The sequence below is a fragment of the Fringilla coelebs genome, assembly GCF_963513975.1.
Source record: "Fringilla coelebs genome assembly, chromosome: 7".
Taxonomy (NCBI): Eukaryota; Metazoa; Chordata; class Aves; order Passeriformes; family Fringillidae; genus Fringilla; species Fringilla coelebs.
The window spans coordinates 13,274,940-13,295,026 of NC_140035.1; the positions used below are offsets into that span (position 1 = coordinate 13,274,940).

The window sequence follows — 20,087 nt, forward strand, 5'->3', positions numbered from 1 at the left end:
CCTAGACTTTGTCTCTGGGATGGAGCTGCTGGGAGCTGCTGGTTCAGGAGGCTGGCAGGGTCTTGCAGGGCACACCATGCAGTCCTGTTTGCACCATCCCAGAGGGCCCTCCTGCTCTCTTCAGCATTGACCCACAGCTCATTTAAATCTCATTTCAGTATTGCCAGGAGTAGGTGTGATGGCAGAGGGGCTGGCTGGGCTCTCATTGTACCAGCAGGCTGTTGGACTGATAGATGATTGCTCAGCATAACATTAAAAGACAAAGTCTCATCCCTTCTCAGAATTCCTGCCTTATTAGGGTAGGGCAAACCCAGAGGTTTTGGCTTTTCCCCTCTTTTTTTCTTGTTTTAGAAACAAGATGTTCTCCCACAGCAGTTGAAATAGGTTCCTGGGGAGCTAGAAAACTAGGAATGTATTTCTCATCCTCTATCCTCATTTTGTATTTGAGCTCAATGATTAATAGAAGCCATGACAATGATTTTTACAAGACCAATATATCTTAGAAATGTTTTTAAAGATGTTGCAGATAGTTATAAATAACATACTTTCTTCTTGAATTCCTTATTTCTCTCCTATTTGAATAATAAGTAATTACTGCAGTAATTGAGCAAGCATTAATAAAAATAATCTTTCATGTTAATATTTTTATATGACCTTTATAATCTTCTATATAATAGTATAAATAGTGATCAAGTGAAGCTGTGTTCTGGAATGAATGTTAGTCTCACTGATAGAGAAGAATAGGTGTAAGTTTGTATGAATGAGCAGGGAGCATATTGAGGACAAGAGGTTGTTCTGACAGGCCTCCGGGCACATGAACAGGTTCCTTTGGCTTGTCAAGGTTTGGCAGCTCCAAACAGCCTTGGACTCAAGTAAATTGATGAAAACTTGGCTGATGAGGCTCAGAAGGCTGGTGAAGATGGCTGTTAGTGACATACAGGTTTTCTGCTTGCTTGTGTGGAATGGGTGTTAATTGTAACTAATTAGAAGAAACAGATTAACAGCCGCTGCTAAGGGCAATATACGTGCTTGAATGCAAAAAACCTTCCTAAGGATAAGATGAATGGCAATAAAACCACGTCTTCAGCTAAAAAAAATCAAGGTACCATCAGTGATTTCACACTAACACCCTGGAAAGATCTGGGCTGAAAGAGTTTTGAAGCTCAAATTACAGCAAAGCAAACGCTAATGGAGTTCTATGGTGTAAAGGATAAATTGATTGCCTGTTTCCTCTCCACCCACCCATCACAATTGAATCAGCAGTATAAACAAGTTACTTATTTTTTAAAAGTCAGACATACTGTGTAAAAGAGATTAATATACAGTAAGAGGGAAAAAAAAATGAAGAAAAGGCAGATAAGAGAACAATCTGTTCCCATTTAAGCCAGTGTAACTCCATTGCACTGCCTACGTTTATACCAGGGGAGTTCAGTTCAGCATTCACTTCTTGTCCTGGAGATTGAATTTATCTCCCACAGCTTTATTCCTGTTCATTTCCTGAGCTGCATGCTGTTGTGCCTCTTTCTTCTTTTAATAATTTGTTTCACAATAATACTTCAGCGGCACACCAACTAAAATGAGGAAGAGAGTACAGAACTCATAATTGAAGCATATTTTTCTCTCACTTTAGAGATTTGCATGCTGTTAGTGTTACCACAAATGTAACTTAGCCTAATTTTGATAGCAGTGGTGCCTGTTCAGTCAGAGAACAGGGGATTCTCCTTTGGAACAACATTTCTATAGCATTTTCACTTGCTACTTCTCTTGCTCTGTGGTCAGAAAGTTCATGGCCCTTTAATTGCTAACAAGCAGTATGTTTTTATTTACAGTGATCTTTACCTATCTTCTGGATAGCTTCAATGTTCTTTTCTTCAGTGCTTGGATGTGAATCACAGAGAAATAAATAATTCTTTCATTACAGAGTGATTTCAGCCCTAGGAAACTCTTGCCTTAATGAAGAGTTGAGACAGTTCTGTTGGTTTTTATTTTTTTTTTCCCACAGCACATTATTTTTGCAGAAACATTTATAATTAATTACATTTTTTAATGTCTTAATTTAGATGTTTACCCAACTACTGTGAACATGGAGGAAAATGCTCCCAGTCCTGGAGCACCTTTTACTGTGACTGTAACAATACAGGCTACATGGGAGCCACCTGTCACAACTGTAAGTAAACCCACGTGGGGTTATCATTTCTATTACATTCTCATCATAATCACAGTGGCCATCTGACATTAAAATATGGCTGGGCTGAGCTGGTTGATTTTAATCTGTGTTTGGTTTTTTAAGTAAATTTTAACACCCTGGACTCTGTTTTTAGATCATAGGAAAGTCCATGTAGCAAGAACCCAGTTTCTGACAGTTTATGATTTTGAAATTTTGCTGAACTATTTTTGGGCTGCTACTATTAACAAGAATATAGAAACATTTGGCTACTGAAATCCACAGCAAAAGTAATATTAAGGTATTTTAAAGTTTAAAAAACTCCTATCAAACAGTAGAGGCACAAAATGCTGTGAATTCTGGTAAGAAATAGAGCAAGGAAAAGCCAAAATAAAGCCTCTGCATACAGCTGACTAAATGGGAAAATAGAAAATGAAGGTAAAGTTTCAGTTCTAACAAAGGAAATAAAGAGAAAAAAACTGTGAGTAAGAATAACAATTCCAGGAACCACTCCGGATTCTTGATGAGCACTTGGACCGCAGATAGGATGACATTGGTAAAATGGATTTTGTTTTTTCCCCCCATTTAACTAAAAAGCCAAAGAGAAGAAAAGGTACTTAGTGGTTTGAAGCTGAGAATATTGGCAACCAAACTGTCATTTTGGAGACTTTAATGGTTTGGTAGTTAACAGTGAAAGCATTTGTGGGGTATGCAGCTGACAAGAGATTCTGTTGACAGATCTGTTCAAAGATTTGTCACCTGAACTCTACATTGTGAACACAAAGGAAGCCAAGGGTTTGGGCAGAAATCACGCCAAGCCAGATGAAGAGAGGGAAGGAAAAGGCTGACTTTATAGTTTTAAAAAGAGGGCTTACTTTCTGTCCATTGCTTCTGTTGTTCCAAAAGGCATCACAACTCTTCAAAGCTCATAAGGCCATAGCAGAGTGTTTACCCCAGCTGATGGCTGGTACAAAACTAGGTGGCCAAGTCAGGTGGTGAGAAGGGAGGGGCTCCTTGGGGAAGGAAGAGAGCTGACACTAATGACTGTCAAAGGTGATTAGGGGCACTCAACTCTGGGTACATCTGTGCTGTCATATTAGTTTGGGGCCTGAGGCTCACTATGTCTGTGCCAGCTCAGTGTGGCTTCTGCCCAAAGGAGACCATCTCATACCACAGAGAGCTGGTTCATGACTAGTTTTCCCCACAGAGACTTCCATGGAGCTAGTGAAGCCTCCTGCTTCTGTCAACTCATGTCTGCCCTTCAAAGGCATATAGCTTAGCTGTAGTTCTTTAAGGTTCACTGATGTGAAACTACTCTGAAAAGTTTCTCAGGAAGCTCTTGTGTTAAGCTGTGCACACCTGTGATGTACAGCAGCTATTCAGCTGCTCAGCTTATTTACAACTGATTTATCAACAGCTAATTTGATTCTAGCTTGATTGTGGAGCCAGCTGCCCTGTGAGCCAAGCAGTGCTGATAACCAACATTAGTCTGGAGAAATGTATTCATCTATTTGAAATATGCAATGAAACCAACTCAAAGCCAGTGGGCAAATGCAGACTGGTGATATGAAACTTGCACAACAAGAGACATTATCACTTTCAGCTGATAGTGGTTGATGTGCAGGAGTACCTTTTAGCAGGTGAATGAAAGGCACAGATTTGATCACAGCATAACTCCAGAATATCCTCAATGTGTAGGAAACTCTCCAATCCTATAATTCAGTGTAGTTCTATCAAAGTAAAACATCTAATTTCGTATGGTTTGAAATATTACCTCAAGAGATTTTTATTTTTCTAGAACGCTGATGCTGACAGGCTTGAAATTGAACTTATACCACTTTGGAGAGGCTATTTCTTTTATTAAACTGCCCTTCAGACCCAGATCCATGCAGCAGCAAGGGAAAGATTTAGCTGGCAATCTGCTGCAAGCAAAACAGTGAGAATTGTTTCAGTGTTTCCTGGATTTCTTTTTTTACATCACCATAGTTTTTACCTCATTTTGGTATGGTAAAATGTGGGTCCCACTGGTTGAAAACAATAAAAAGACCCATTCTTTGTCATGCTTTTAGGAAGAACTGCATGGCATGCATCTGCAAGCCAGATTTAATTGGTTTGTGTCTTACCACCTCAGACTGGGAGGTGGTAAGACACATCTTACCATTTTAAGAACTGAGGTCTTCAGAGAAATTGTCCCTAACTTACTGTCATCAAATATGAAGGATTGAAATACATTTTATGGTTAGTATATAAGCAGTCTTATTTTTAGTTCCAAATATTCACAGACCACACTGGACCCTGCTGTGAGCAGCAGCTAACAATACAAACTATCTCTTCTCCAAAGAGTTTGCAGTTAAGTTTCTGAGGGTATAAAAACATGCTGGCACAGGTGATGGAATGCTAGAAAGGCTTCATCAGCATTACAGGTGGCAGTTTCAGTCTACCAGGTGCATAATTATTTCTTGGCTTTCTTATAGCAAAATAGTCATAAGGTAGAGATTAAAAAGAGGAAGAAATGGAGTGCTTAGTGACATGGGAGAAAGCAATAATGTGCTTGTTTGAAAAATATAAGGCTATGGCCAGAGGAGTTTGACATTTTTGACAAGGCAAATGTCAGAGTCATGACAGGTAAAGAGGTTGGAAATGTGCCATGAAAAGCAAAGATAAATAGTTTGCATTTGATGCAACATAAGGGAATTAGAGAGTGTCAGAAAAGAACAGTAAGCTGATAGAAGACACAGCTGGGACAGTGTTTGCAAGACTGTGTCAGATGTGTGGGACAAAATTGTGTCTGGCATGTTTGAAAATGTGTAGTTGAAATTCAGGAAGTGTGTATGAAGCAAAAACATGCATCTGAAGCTACATGGAAAGAGCTACCTGGCTCTAGACATGGCCTTAATATAATCTTACTAGAGGCAGCTGCTTGCCTGCAAACCTCAGGTATCCTCCTGTTCACTCCAAAGCCCTTCTGATCCTGAAAGCTCCTAAACTGTCACAGGATGTTTGGCAATTTGCCTGGTCCAGATGAGGGTCCACTACTGCAAAGGATGTGGTCCTGTCCCATTAAAGCCTTCCTTTGTGGCAGACAAGTTTCACACTGAAGTGTCGTCAGGTCCCACTTCCATTCTTCTCTTCTCTGATCTTTAATGTAAACGCAAGTAAAATCTTGCTAAAACCTGTATATGTTTTCTGGGTTTCACTAGTATCAGTGTTTCCTAACAGGTAGTTCCTTGCAAAGCTTATTGCCTGATGCAGAAGCACATTTCTTTGTTCAGTCACAGTTAGTCCTCCTTTGCTAGCTGCCACATGGAATGTTATTGATGCCTTCCAAGTCTGTTGTTGTTGTTTTGGCTTGTTTTGGCTTTGGGATTTTCTTCCCTTTTCAGATTTGCCTCCCATCGTTACATCTTCCAGTGCAATTCACATCTTCTCCCTGGCTAGTCACAGCACTGATGAGCATTTGTGTTTCCATCTCTGTGCTCTCTGTAGCTGTGAAACCCAAAGCACATTCTCTGCCTTGCTCTCACAAATGCAGTGGATGTGCAATTTGATGGTAAATATAGAACTGGTGCTATCTCCAGATGCCCATTTCACTGCCATAGTTCAGGGAAACCAGGAGTCATGGAATAACCCTATAGGATATAAAGCCAACTGTTGGTGATTTGCATTTCATTGTGTAAGAGTTTTGCTGTGCCTTAGTTTCTCCATCTCTCTTGGAAATAGGATTCAATTTGCAGATATATTAAAAGGTGTGTGATCTATATCGTCTACTGAAATTGTGTGGGCTCTTTCTTTTGAAACTTATTGCTGCTTGAGCTTATCTATAGCTGAGACAGTGCTTTGAGGATGCAATCATATTTCAATCTCTAAAATGTATGGTTTTGCTTTTTGCTTTATCTTTTCAATGTGCTTCACATAGCTTGCATTTAGATAGGTTGGCAGAGGAGCTCAGCTGAAGCCTTTTGGGGATAGATACCTTCCCAATTTCTCCAGTGTGGTGGGTAGCCTGCTGATCTGTCAGGTATTGGAGTAGTCTGATAAAATCCAGATAGAGAGGATCCATTACATGTGGGAACCATAGCAAAACAGATAATAATGTAATGTTAATTTTTTTTTCCTCCTCTAGATACAAACACTGATGTTAGCACACAGCCTGGGTGGGATTCAGCTGATCTATCTTTTGCTGTCTTGGTACTGTGACATCCAAGTTAAGATAGTGGTCTGGTCTCTCTCTATTTGTAAAAAGGAGTGTGAGCTACTTTCAGAGTTTAACTACTCCCACTGTGAGCTAGGGTGTCCATGGGAAGTTCATGGACCACCTCTGAACTCTGTCATCTGTAGAGGGAGGCTGTTCTAGTTTAGACATAGAGTTGGCAACTGAAGGTAGGTCAGAATTATAGGTGGGAAGACAGATAGAGGCAGATCTCAATTTTTATATATCTATATACATATATAAAAATTATTATATATGTATTAATTGAAAGTGCATAGTTTAAAAGCTGCATAGTCATCCATCTCATATTATTAATTCTTGTAAATATCATGTGATAGTAAGAGCAGTAGACCAGTATGAAATGGCCCTGAGATACAGAATGTTATAACTTTATTGCAAGATAATGATTAGTAATCTTATCTTTTGGTGAGCTATCCTAGTCCCTTAGAAAACCTCATCTTGCCCTTCTGTATTTCTATTATTTTTTATTTATGATAGTTTTCAGGTAGTTTTTCGTCTTGCACATTTTTTTTTATTCCAAAGAGTGCTGAACATTGATATGAAAGATGTTGAGAAATATAAAATAATTATTTAATACCTCATATTTTGGGGCTGTCAACATGTCCCAAAGCTTTGCAAGGTGATAATTAACAGAATGTAATTTAATTCTGGGTATTTGCTTTGGTGTGTGATCTATTTCACACATATAGGTATATGTCTTACTGGCCTAGGTAATTGCTGGAGGAAAGAGTCCTCCAATAATGGAAATGTCATATAGTCATTGATATGGCATAAACTTAACATAACTTCAGGCTTTGAAAGTGTATTTCTTGATATTAATATGCTTAGAGCATGTATCATTTTTTTTTAATCTGAAAAGCTTAATATAGCTTCAGCCAGATTGTTAGCAGTTCTGGAGCTGCATCTTAAAATGCCAGCTGGGGGTTTGGTAATTCTCCTGTGTTCCAAGGTAGGGAGATGTGTACAGTTTGCTGGATGGGAAAATGAGGTCTTGAGAGTTACAGGCTGATAGATGCCTACTAGTAAGTTTGGTAGTGCAATTTGCATATCCTGAGTAGCCAATTTTCTTGTCTGAGGTTCTTGAACAGCTTTTTTCCATGTGTGCTTAAATACACTGGTTTTCTTTGACTAAAGAAAACACATTTAATATTCATATCAAACCTTCAGTACTGCACTTGGTGTTCCTGCATATTTTTGTTCACACCATGCTTTTGGAATATGAATTTTCATTGTTTATTTTATAATAAGTTACTGTGTTATTAATGCTTTCCCTTCAGTGGTGTTCATTTTAAAAAAGTTTTTCCCTTTGCCTGAGATTTCCTTATAAGTAACACATTGAATGTGGGACTTTCTTCAGGACTTTCCTGCAGAAGGGAGCATGTAGGAAACTCACTCAGTCCTGTGTGAAGCCAGCCATCCTCAGGTGTGACCATCCCCTGAGGGACATGGGCACTTTCCAGCAAGACCGAAATTCCGAGCTTTGCGCAGCATCCTTCACCTCTCGGCTCACTCCTGTCCCTCCCTTGCAGTGGTCTGGGTCTCCCTGGCTGCTCTCCTGCTGCAGCAGCAGGGCTTGCAGGTGACCTGCAGCAGCACTAGGCTGGGCTGTGATTGTCACAGCAGGGCAGTGACAGGGCAGGGTGGCTCGACATGGCCTTGGCCAGGGGGGTCTAAGCTTGGATGGTCGGAGACTGTCAAACAGCCAGGTGAAATGGGAGCATTTAGAGCCTGTGCTAAAAGGCTTTTTAATTACATTTATGGAAATAATATATTCTTTACCAGATGAGCAAGTACACATTCTAAAAAGGAAAAAATAAGCTGTCATCCAGGCATGTCACAGCAGAGACTGCATTATTCTGTCAAGAGCAGAGCTGTCACAATCCAGGTTTTGAGAGTACATTTTTCTGGCATTTAACAAGACAATTGTATTTTAGGGGTGAGAATGATGATCATTCCCTAAGTTCATTGCTGTACTAATCCCTCTGTTGTTGAAATAAGAAACCTGCCATTACACATTGCTTTCTTTTTCATTTAGAAAAATCTTTTGTTCATTGCTCATTACTCCAAGTCTGTAAGAACAGACCTGTCAGGCCTAAGGTACATGAGCAGAGATTGAAATAGTCATCTCAGATCTGCCTCCAAGAGCTCTGAGCATTTTGTTGAGAATACTTAATTTGGCCTGCTCAGCATTTGTGTGTATCTGTTTTCTCAAGGTCAGTCTGTGGCTGGTTGAATATCCTGGCAAAATCCCCAGCTCTTACTGGCTTCTCCAGTCTAACCAGTAAATAAGTTCTCACTTCTGAATGCAATAATAATTACCACTATAGGGGTTATTATTACTCTTCTTGTCTAATGTGCAAAGAATTGCACAATGATTAAATGAGTCTGAAATTATGTTGCTGCAAGTATTCTGTCTACATTTTTTCATGACTTTACAATTTTTAGAGATAATGAAAGCAACTCACTGCTCCTAAATTTTAGCTGGGAAGTGGACAGTGTCAGCACCTCCCAAAGAAATCAAAAATTAAAGTTCTTTAGGCCCCTTTAATGTATTTTATTTTTTATATAATCATAAAATGGTCTCTCCCTCTGAGAAATTGAAAATTATCAGCTACTTTTATTAGATTATGAGAATCTAATCTTGAAGCAGGAATACTACAGGACTCATTTTGCTAATCATAACTAGTAAAGCTCAAATTCTGAATCCCTAGCTCATATTTCATGCAATGAAATCAATTTCCAAAGTAATTGGGAATGTAGTCAGAACAAAATATGGGGAATTTTAACGTTTACTTCTATTTTTTGAGGAAAGTTATCTTGGTGTCTGTTAAATCTGAAAAGGACAGTGTCATCTGAGGAGAAAAACCAACCAAACAAATTGTTTTTTGTTTGGAAGTTTACATTCTTGATGGTATCTACATTAGTAATGTGCTTCTGGGTGCAGCAGAGAGAGGTTTACCTTGCCTGGCTTTCCCAGCAGCAGAACTGAGCAGTGTCATTGTAACCTTTATATTGAGTCCAACAGCAAGCAGGATTTTTAAATATGGGGTAAGAGGTGCATCTTACTGGGTGAATAGCAGGTTCATTCACCCATTGAAGAGGGGGGGCTTTATATATGTTGCTCCTTGAGAACAGAAGTTCTCAAACAGTTATTGGCAGAAGTTCAAGGCTTTGTGCAAAGAATGGCCTTTTTTTTTTTTAGGCCAAAGTAGGACTGGAGGTGAAAAAAACCAAAAAAAGTGGCCTGAAAGGGAGCAGAGGTTTCATAAGTTAGGAACATCAGGGCAAAGGAAACAGAGCTAAGAACTTAGGAACTGAGAGCATCTAAAGGCTCATCTGCTGAGCAGCTCCACAGTGGAACAGGAAGCCTGTGCTTAGCAAAGGCTGCCATGGAGACTGCAGGTGAACTGCTTAGGGCAAGAGTAAGATTGGAAGCCAGATATCAATATAGTAAGGGGCAGTCTGTGAAAAAGTGGACAAAAAAGATTTTATATCTGAAAAAATGGAAGTTGGACCTTGGAAATGTTTGTGCTTAGCCATATACTGTAATAGATTTCAGCTATGGCAGGGATAAAATCACCTCTGGTTTAAGGACTGTAATTAGAATTAGTTGGATTTTCAGGTTCAAGATACTTCAAAGAACTGAACAGTGACACAATTGCTCATGTTTAAAACCTTTCAGGCTTGTGAAGCATATTGAATAAAGGCTAAATTTTCAACTGCAGACCCAAACTGAGAGCGACCCCAGTCCTTTCAGACCTGACTGTGGAGTAACAGAGAGCTCCTGCATGTGCTGTGGCTGACCAGCCATAAGGGTCTTGATGCAGAAATTAGGAAATGAAATTCTGAATGGTTTTTATACATAAAAGATCAAAAAAAAGGTTTTGTTATAATGATATTACAATCTGATAATGCTTTTCTGACACTGAAGTCTGAAACATGGGTCTATAGCTTGAAGCATGATCAATCAAAGTGAATATATATAGTTTTGCTAGGATTTTTCTGTGGGGGCTTGAAAAAACATGGGATATATACATTTCAGAGCCATAGTTTTGATTTTTGAGCTTATGAATGTTTATATCACAGAAAATATGAGAAAACACATAGAATTAGGTGATGTTTCAAATGGAATTGCATAACTTTATTCTGAAGCAAGCAATCATCTCAGGCCACAGAGGAGTTGAGCAGAGCTTGGAATGATTGGTACACTCAAAATGTCTGTAGAGGAATCTGCCAGTGACTGAAAAAAAACCATAATTTTCTTCTTGATGTATTTTATATAGAAAAAAACAGCCAAAAAGAGAATTAAAATCAATGGCCCATCTGCTTGCAGTCCAGAAGTGTGCAGTACCAAGTGCTACAGATACAGGCATGTGAAACTTTGTGTGCAGGTATGAAATAAACTGCCCACCAAAACTGCTTTTCACTGATCATGATGGAATATGTTTTATGTGCTAGAGCTGGAGGTTTATGGCCTTTTCCCATTTCTTCTGCTACTTCCCAGTATGTAGTGCTGGATTTCTCATATAACTGAAAGGCAAACATACCAGGATGGATTTCCTTCTGGCAGACATCGCTGTAGTTTTATGGAAGCTGTGTATCTTTTCAGATTTATGCCAGTTGAGCACCCTTAGTCTGATTTCTAGCTCCTCATACCCTTTATTTTCCCTAAATTTACAGTGACAATGGGGCCATCTAAAGGTGAGTAGACCATCTCTGTTTGAATCTGCCCACATTATTAATGGCAGAATCTTCACATCTTTCCTTACTAATTTGAAAAAAGTAGATCTGGGCTCCAGCCAAAATGACAGTCCAGAAGAAGAACACTTAGAAAGAACAAGTTGTGATGAAGACTGAGATTTGCTGTGCCAGTTCACTGACAACATATTTGTTTGATGTCTCTACCCCTCTACACCATCCTTTGTCTTCAAAAACACTCAGCAAACAATTCAGAGGAAGCAATTGGCATATTCCCTAATGAGACAAGATGAAGTGTCCTGTAACGATGATGACAGCAAATTCACTGAGTGAACTGCAGTTTAAGAACTTTGCAAATTGATCAAACCATGATTCCTTGGTTGCTTACTTAATTGCCTGTTACCATCTCTCTCCTGACCTCCATATGCCCACTGCTTCTGTCAGCACTTCTGCAACTCAGGGACCCTGTCAGCCCCTCAGGTTCTGAACACTGGAAGAATAGGTTCTGGTTTGGGGATTTTATTTAACTTGAATTTAATATGTGTTCTTGGCCGGCTATCACAGTGGGAATTTAGAGATATTCAGGCCTCCAACCATGCCTGAATACATCAGGCTGTGAGGAAAAACCTTTCCTAATTCTATTTATTATAGGATGGATGCTAATTAAGGCACTGTCTCATCAGTGCTGAGTATCTTAAGCAGCTTCTTAACCCTGGGAAGGATAGTGCTGTGCTGGTTTAGCACTCAGTGATGTTCTGTCTGCTTAAGATTCTGGTCAGGCAAGAAGTGTGCAAGGGAAAAGCATGTTTTGGTGAGTGTAAAAATGATTAAATTATGAGACTTAATCCATTGCCAGTTTGGACCTGGGCCCCTAGAACTGTGGTTCTGTTTTGTTGGCAGAAGTGAAGAAATGTCCAATATCTAAGTGATGAACTGTCTTACAGCATTCTTCAGACAAGGCTACTTCAGGGCAGAGAAGTATATGGTGAAACTTCATATATGGCGAAAACTTTTTGAAAGTTTCATTTGAGAAGTTTCTTTAAGGGAATGAGGGAAAAGGAAGGATGTGAGTCCATGTGTGCACAGCAGTGAGAGTAAGGAGCTATTCCTGCTGCTGTGAAGCAGTTGCTGTCTTCTGCAGGGATTGTGTTTAGGAGTGGTGAGGAAGTGCTGGGCCTGCCATCAACCTGCAAAGCTCCCTGAGCTCCTTTCAGATGAAAAGCACTGGGAACTCTGCAGTTGTATTTACTGCCTAAGCACAGCAGTCATAAACTGTTACAGAGAATAATTTTGTATTAATAATCAGGTAAGTGTTTAAGCAGGTGGGGAGGAAAAAAATCAACTCTCCTGAAATGAGATTTAAGGTTGTTGTTCAAGGTCCAGGATCATAAATGTGACTTTCTGATATTCTGGACTGCCTCTCTGTGTGAGTTTTCTCTTTTCCTCATTTGAAGTGACAGTTGTAGCTTTCCTAAAAATACGCCTCAAATACAAGTATTGTACTGACCTGTGGGTTTTTCTTCCTTTTCTTGCTCTTGGTGACCTGCTGTACTTGTTTTATTAACTACTTGGATTTTCATGGGCACTGTTACTGTAAGAGAAGAATATTGATAAGCAGAGAGAAAGAGTTGGTTGTATAAAATTAGGTCTAAAGCATAAAAATGTAACCTAGGATGGAGGCCATGTCTGAGCTTGAGCTTTTCTGCTGGGGGACAATAGATTTCATTTGGATAGTAAACTATGGTGGGGCTTTAATGCTTCCTGTTAACCTTATCCTGCAGGGAAGGTAAGGACTGTCAAAAATATCTGTCATCTGTGTTGAGAACACTTAAGTGCATGCCTGGGTAGTACCTGTGTGTATGTAGGTATGTCTTTGAAATACCATACATGGTGAATGTATGTACCTCTCCATGACTAGGTATGTCACATTTGAAAGTCCATATCTCTTTATTTAAGTATTTACATCCTTTAATCCAAAATAAAGCAAGTAGCTGTATCTTTAAAGCCAGCAAGCATTAATTTAAAGGAATTAGTTAAAGAAATGTGTGATTTAGAGCATGGGTTGAGACCCAGATGCAGTAAAATTTCACATGCTAATCAGCTGTGTGCTAACAGGACATGTTATGGCAATAATTAATGCATTACTCATGTATAAAACATGTCTGTCTGTGTTCTGTCTGTGATGCAGTCCCTCTCTCTTTCTTTCAAAGCTGTCTATGAACAATCCTGCGAGGCTTACCGACACCAAGGGAGGACATCAGGGTTCTTCTACATCGATTCTGATGGAAGTGGACCGCTGGGACCCCTCCGTGTTTTTTGCAATATAACAGGTAATGACCTAACCTTGACTTGGCTGCTTCATCTTGGGTCTAATTTGATTTCAGGTGGTCTTAATAAAATGATAGAGATGTCAATAATACAGCTCAGTATTATTTAGTCAGTATTATTAGATGTCAATAATGTTACAGCTCAGTGTGGGAGAAGCAGAGAATTTCTAACTGAGGTTTCACTTTGAGATGTCTCCTTAAATAAGATCCATGTAAAAGTGATTTTTAAAATAAGTTTGAAGGACTTGCCTTGCTAAGTGATATATACAACAGAGTTTGCACCTTATAAAGGGCACTTCATAATATCCAAACTTTTGATGAGATGCTTGTTTTTAACTAAAGAGGTATAAACTTAGAATCCAAACCATTCTTTTGTAATTGAATGGTTTTTCTGCTTTATTAGAATACTTGATCTAGGAATTATTATTAAATTCCTCTCACTGAGCTATCTATAAACCCTTCCAGGCTGATGTAGGCAGCAATACATCCCCTCATACAAGTGTGCTGCCTTTGGCACTCCAGGGAGTGGAAACCTTGATTGTCCCTGGTATTTGTATGGGGGAGAATGCATGATGATAGGAGGGGACACCAAAGAGATGAGTAGCAGAGCAAGAGCCAGCTGGCAAGGTGACCTGTTGGTTGAGGCTTTTTAACCTTAGTGTTCCGTAGGGTTAAAATAAGAATTGTTTCAAATGAACAGATCTGTCTGGCAAATTCTCCCCTTAAGTGGGTCCTATTTTGTATATAGGATTGTCAGGCCAAGAGTATGAGGAAAGATTGAGAAAAGATAACACAGCCCTTATTGTGGATGGGGATGGATGGTAGGGCTCCCTTTCTGCTTTTTATATTTGAAATGGAGGTGAAATTTCCCACACCATCTCCTGCTTGGCATTTTTTCCTTCCTGTGGCCAGGTGCAGATGAAGGAATGTTTTATTACCCTTTCTAAATTGCTAATTCTGGCTGAACTACTTTGCCACATGTCACTTCCACACTCAGTGCTGAAAGCTGAGGACACAGGATATTCATATTTTATCCTTAATCTCCTCATACTTAAAGTGCCTCAAATTAAATTTTCATTTTTATTTAATTGGGCAGTGATTATGTTAATTAAATGCACAACAGTTAATTATTAAGTATGTTTTTTATTCAAGTGTAACAAATATTTAATAAGATGTGTCTCCTTTACTGTTGAATCTCCTAATTGAAACAGAGTTTCACCTTTCTGTCTGAATATCTTTCCTTGATCTTAAATATGGGAAATGTGCTCATTTTTATTATTTATCATATAAATATGTGTGATCAAAACGTTGTCAGTGCTTTTTATCTCTGCTGAAGAAGTAGGATTTTTGACAAACACCTTGCATTTGCTTTCCTCAAAAAAACCTTATCAGGCAGAAATCCAGAAGGCATATACCTGATTTTCTCTCTATCTGTAATGAACCTGCTGACATTCTCATAACATTGGTTATGAGCAAGATGGGGAAAACTGGCAGAACCTCCTAGCCTGGAAAACTTATGCTTCTGGGTCAACTAAATATGGTTTTGGGTGCCTTAATCACAAGGGCTTCTTTTCTCTCTGGAAACTTCTTTTATTGTAAAAATTGTTTACAGTAATTGATTAAGTGCAAAGTAGGAAAAAAATTACTTTGTGTACACAGAGATGGAGTCTCAATTTGCTTCTTTTTTCAGATGATGTTTCTGATTAGTTTTCTGAAAGTGCTCCATATTCAGGGAAAGGTGAAATACAAAATGCTGTGTTGTTACACTAGGTACATACAAGGAGCAGAAAAAAAAAATTATTGTTCTGTATAGCATAAATCTATAACACACCTCCTGTGGATGGAGAAATGTGGATGGCTTCCATGTGTGGTGAGACTAAGCAAATTATAAAGATGGTTGGGGGGAACTGTCACAGGAGAGCATGGAGATCATGTGTGAAATAGGGAAAACACAGAGGAATGGATTCTTTTTCATCCCATATGAGCTAAGGGACACCTAAATGATTACACAGCGGGATCTGGGAGGTTTTTGTTTGCTTGCTTTTTCCTGATGCAATGTATTCAACTTGAGACCACCACAGGACAGCAAGGAGGCTGATAGATCAAGAGAGGGAATGAAACCCATCTGGAAAAAGCCCCAGTTTTGTCTGATAGATTCAGAAGGTGCAAGTAAACATGGAGGTTTAGTTGCAGCTTCCCACTCAGGTAGCTGTGAGGCAAACACCATTGGGAAATGGGAATGAGCTTCAGGAAAACCTTTTGGCTTCCCTGGGTTTCTCTTCACCCTCAGAGGCAGAGGTGGGCTCCTGGGCTAAATAAAGCTTTTATTTTACTCAGGCTGGCAGTTCTTTCTGTATACAGTTCAAGAAGCAGTAACCTCTTTATGCCCAAAATGTGTTCAAGCTGAAGAATTTGGAGGTGGAATGGAAAATTCAGGGCAATGACTCATTTAGTGTTTTTAAAAGTGGAGGTGCAGAGAGCTCATGCCTTCTGGGAATTACAGTGCCTCTAATCTGTGAAGGATGAATTCAAGGAAGAAATTAGACCATCAGAAATGAGCAGTATCGTTGCATTTAAAGAAAAGTAGTTTTTTAATGTTCACTTACATTTTTTTAAAGTTCTTTCTAACTCTAATTTAAGTTCCTTTCTTTTTTTTTTTAAGTTCTTTCTAACAGCATTTTTACATGTTTAATTGAAGGGATTCAGATAGGGATCTGAATTATGATAGCAGTTATTAACTGGGGCAGATAAACACCAGATTTCTTGCATATTGGTGTCTGGTCATAGGTATCCAGTGTCTGGCATGAATATGGAAATATCAACATTACAAGTTAGTTTACTGTGTTTATGTTTGCAGTGGTTTCTCTAAAGCCTGTCAACTTTAGAGCCCACTGCTGGATAGAAATTCTGAATAAAGCAGAAAATTGTGATTGTGTGTGTTGAGAGGGAATTGGACAGTTATACAAAGAAGGAGAGAGAGATAAGGGAAAGGAAATGTTGCAGGGAGAAAAAAAAAGTAAAAAAGTATTAAAAAATATAAAGTCAATTTTCAGCATGGCAAGAAATTTAACAGTAGTGTCACAGAATATCTGATGAATAGCTGACACTAGAGTGGGTAAATGTACTTATCCACTGTCTGAAGAAGTGGCTGAAAAAGCAAGGTGACAAAAAACTGTTGATGACGTGCTACTATTTAATGGTAAAGTATACTATAAGTACAGCATACTTATTGGTCAAGAAGTGAGAAGAGCCTATGAAGCACTTTAAAAGGATCTTACCTTGGGGGCTGTTTATTTCTACTAGAGGTAAGATATGTTGTTGAAATAGGAGGTTGTCAGGAACACCGATGTGTCTAATCAAAGGCATAGAAAGATATCTGTAAAAAAGAGAGGTTAACAGAAAATAATCCAGGACTGTTTAGAATGGGAAGACTCAAAGTGAATGGGGCTCACTGACAGAAGCAATGCTCATTTTCATTTTCTTACAATAGGGGAAGAGAGACAGTTCAATGACAGTGAAAGACAAAGCCCTCAAACCTAGATCTAAAAGGAAAAGACGGCACCTTATTAACATAATGTTGTTTTCACCTTATATACCCATTGTACACAGAGCAAAGTCACTTTCACAGGGAAATTCATCAGTTGTAAGAAACACTGAGGAATCCACACCAAATATGCATCTGTGTGTGGAGAAGTGAACCAAGGGTATGTGCCCAGGCCATGATTGGATGCAGTTGGATGCCATGAAGGATGTGAATGGGTTCATTAAATTGGGGTGGTTGCATTGAGTGCTTTGGGAACACATCTGGCATGATTCCAGGGCCATCCACATGGGAATGGAAGCTAGCTATGCTCACTTTTCCTGGGTCTCCTGTTATCTCTGGGGGTCTATGGCCATACCTTTTTGACTTAAAGTGCAGAAAGAATGTGTTGTGTCATACTTTGAGGTAATGAACAGCCACCAGGGCTGGGAAAGATTTTCCTTGTAGGCTGGTTGTTTGATAATCAGCCCACTTGAATTAATCTTAATTGAAGATTCATAACAGTCAACAGAAAAGATAACTGATAGACCCTCTGAACCTCAGGTCTGTCAGTCTTTCTGTCATTGTGAGGCTTTTTTTTTTTTTTCATGCTGCTTAGAAATCTATCGGTCTGTCTGGAGTACTACTTAAATGCTAGTAACCATGTTCTCCAGGACAAAGCCTATAGACATGCAATCTACTTCCATGTGCTTGGTTTATGTCCTGTTTTAAAAGTGGAATGAACTTTTCTAATCTTGTTCTGAATAAATTTAACCGTTGAAATATGAAAGATTTACTTGCAGTGCACTTGAGTCATCCTGTCACTCTACTTCTCTACTGATGCTGGTTTACATATCCAGACCCTGGGCTATCAAATCAATAATGCTTAGAAATTGCCATGACTAGACCAATGGTTCAGTTTATCTTTGCCAAATAATTTTCCTGTCTTCAAATAGTTTTCCTTTCTTTTCTTCCTTTTTTTTTTTCTTCCAGGATTGCAGTTTGGGGAAAGATGCAACTTTATCTCAGGTCTTGCTACTGGTCCAAGATCTCTTTTTGAAACTGCCTCAATGAAAAAATCATTAATTAACAAAAATACATCTCTACTTGTTGCAGATAATTTCTGTTTTGGAGTCTCATCTCAAAGTGCAAATACTTCTAATTTCTCTGATGAAGGAAAAGAAAGTTTTATTTTCTCTGTCTCAAAAAACTGTATAGAAACTGTGTGAAGTAGATAATCAAAATTATACTTGCAATTTTTTACACATTGTATGTTTTTTTTTCATTCAGCTAACAATGATTAAGATTTTTATTCTTCCATATAGTACATATCCCCATCGCCGTTCCTAAAACAATCAGTTGTATTATTGTCCATGGAATCCATCTTTCCTTTGTTTCCACATGTGAATCTCAGCTCATCTGCTTATAGAATTCCTTAATCTATTTTCCATAACAAACCATTTCCTTTTTGCTTCCTATAGCAATTTCACAGATGCAGGAGTCACCATGTAGTCAGCCCTTTTTGCATTTCCTGTGGACTTGGGAAATTCTCATGTGAAGAGGAGGGCTGCTCCCGGGCAGGCTGAAGCAAGAACAGATAGGAGGAGGGCATGCCCTTAATTCTGCCTTTAATACCTGCAGCTACAGGATTTGGAACAACAATTTAAATGGTCAAACTCCTTCTACCCTGTTGCTTACTGTCTGTAGTTATGATTGACTTTTTCACAAGAGAAAAAAAAAATAGAAATTCCTTACAAATTATTTACTACTGTTTAGATTAAAGGCAGCCCTTAAAGATTTGCAGTTTACCCCTCAAACACTACAGGTCTTTTGGCACACTGTAGTTCTGACAATTTATATGTTTCTCTTTTAAATTTTCATTAAATATTCTTCCAGAACCTTGGGGGAGGAGGGTGCAAGATGTCACAAAAGAGGTGCCTTGTTGTCATCCATCAGAGACATCTGGCACGGTCATTTTGCTGAGAATTGCTTTGAATGGATTGCAGTGCCCTGGATGGATGTGGCTGAATCAGAACTCAGGAGGAAGCTGATGAGCAGAAAACAAGCTGCAGAAGCATATATTGCTGGGTCAGCCAGCAGAAAAAAAAAATAAAAATAGATACAAAAATAGTAATGGGTTGCTTTTCAGAGAAGACTCAGGAAACACTTTTTTGGAGTCAGTGAATTAAAGTGCCTGTGATAAGAAATTGGTCTTTTAATATCCTTTGAGGGGAATTTATGTTAGAGTAGCTGGGTTGACCTGCCACTGCAGCTTAGAACAGTAGAGTGTTTAAGAAGAAAAGTCTTTTCTTTTTTGTGTACTTTTAGTTATAGGTACAGCATTCGGGATAAAATTTGACATTCAGCGTGGAGCACCATGAAACAAATGCATCATATGAGCTCTGAGAGTTATTTTTTTCTCTCATGTAGCATTTACCGTATGTTTGGCTTGTTGGCAATTTAATCAGTCTGAATAATCTTGTTTTGTGACAAACCTCCTAAATCACAAAGGAATGATGCAGTTTGTATGGGTGGAATATGCTCTACAGGGATATTTCAAGTTGAAGAATAAAAATGAGAATTAGACAATACAGAATTCATTGAAAGCCAGTTTTCCAGCTGCTCTAATTTCCCACAATTTAATTTGTGTGCCGTCAAAAGCAACTTGGAGGTTTCCAGCAAGATGATAGAGCTATGGGCTAGGCTAAACAGAGAGTCTAAAATGTGCTTAATGCATTGCAGTCCCATGCTGTAAAAACATCTCCTAGGGCCAAATGCAGACAGCATAATATCCTAGTGAATTGGACCATTAAATAAAACTGTGAAGTCATAAAGCTGTAGCATTACCCTGAAATTAAAGCATTGTCACCTTTGAATTATGGAAATAATTTAACAAGCATTTAGGAAATCTGCTTTTCCGGGCTGCATTAAACTATTCCACATTATACAATAGAAGATGTGGCTGCAGTCTCCTACTTCGTTTTGAATGACTTCCAGCTTGTGTTTAGTTTGAAATTTTACCAAGCTGAGAAAGTAATAAAGGAGTAGAATGGAGTAATAGAAGATAAAAATTAACAGTAACCTATGCCTGGGCAACAGCTTTTTAATTCTCATTGCAGATTTGTAAGTGCAAGGAGAACTCATTAA

The 20,087-nt window shown here is 38.8% G+C and overlaps 1 protein-coding gene across 1 annotated transcript in view; it reads left to right on the forward strand.

The window, feature by feature from the left end:
• The window catches only part of CNTNAP5 (contactin associated protein family member 5), a gene marked incomplete at its 5' end in the record, with an annotated part of 260,854 nt that overhangs the window by 160,263 nt on the left and 80,504 nt on the right, over nt 1-20,087 (forward strand). Inside the window, 2 exons of the mRNA XM_084209565.1 lie at nt 2,061-2,167; nt 13,304-13,423. Coding sequence (XP_084065691.1) covers nt 2,061-2,167; nt 13,304-13,423 — 227 coding nt within the window. The remainder of the gene's footprint in view (nt 1-2,060; nt 2,168-13,303; nt 13,424-20,087) is intronic.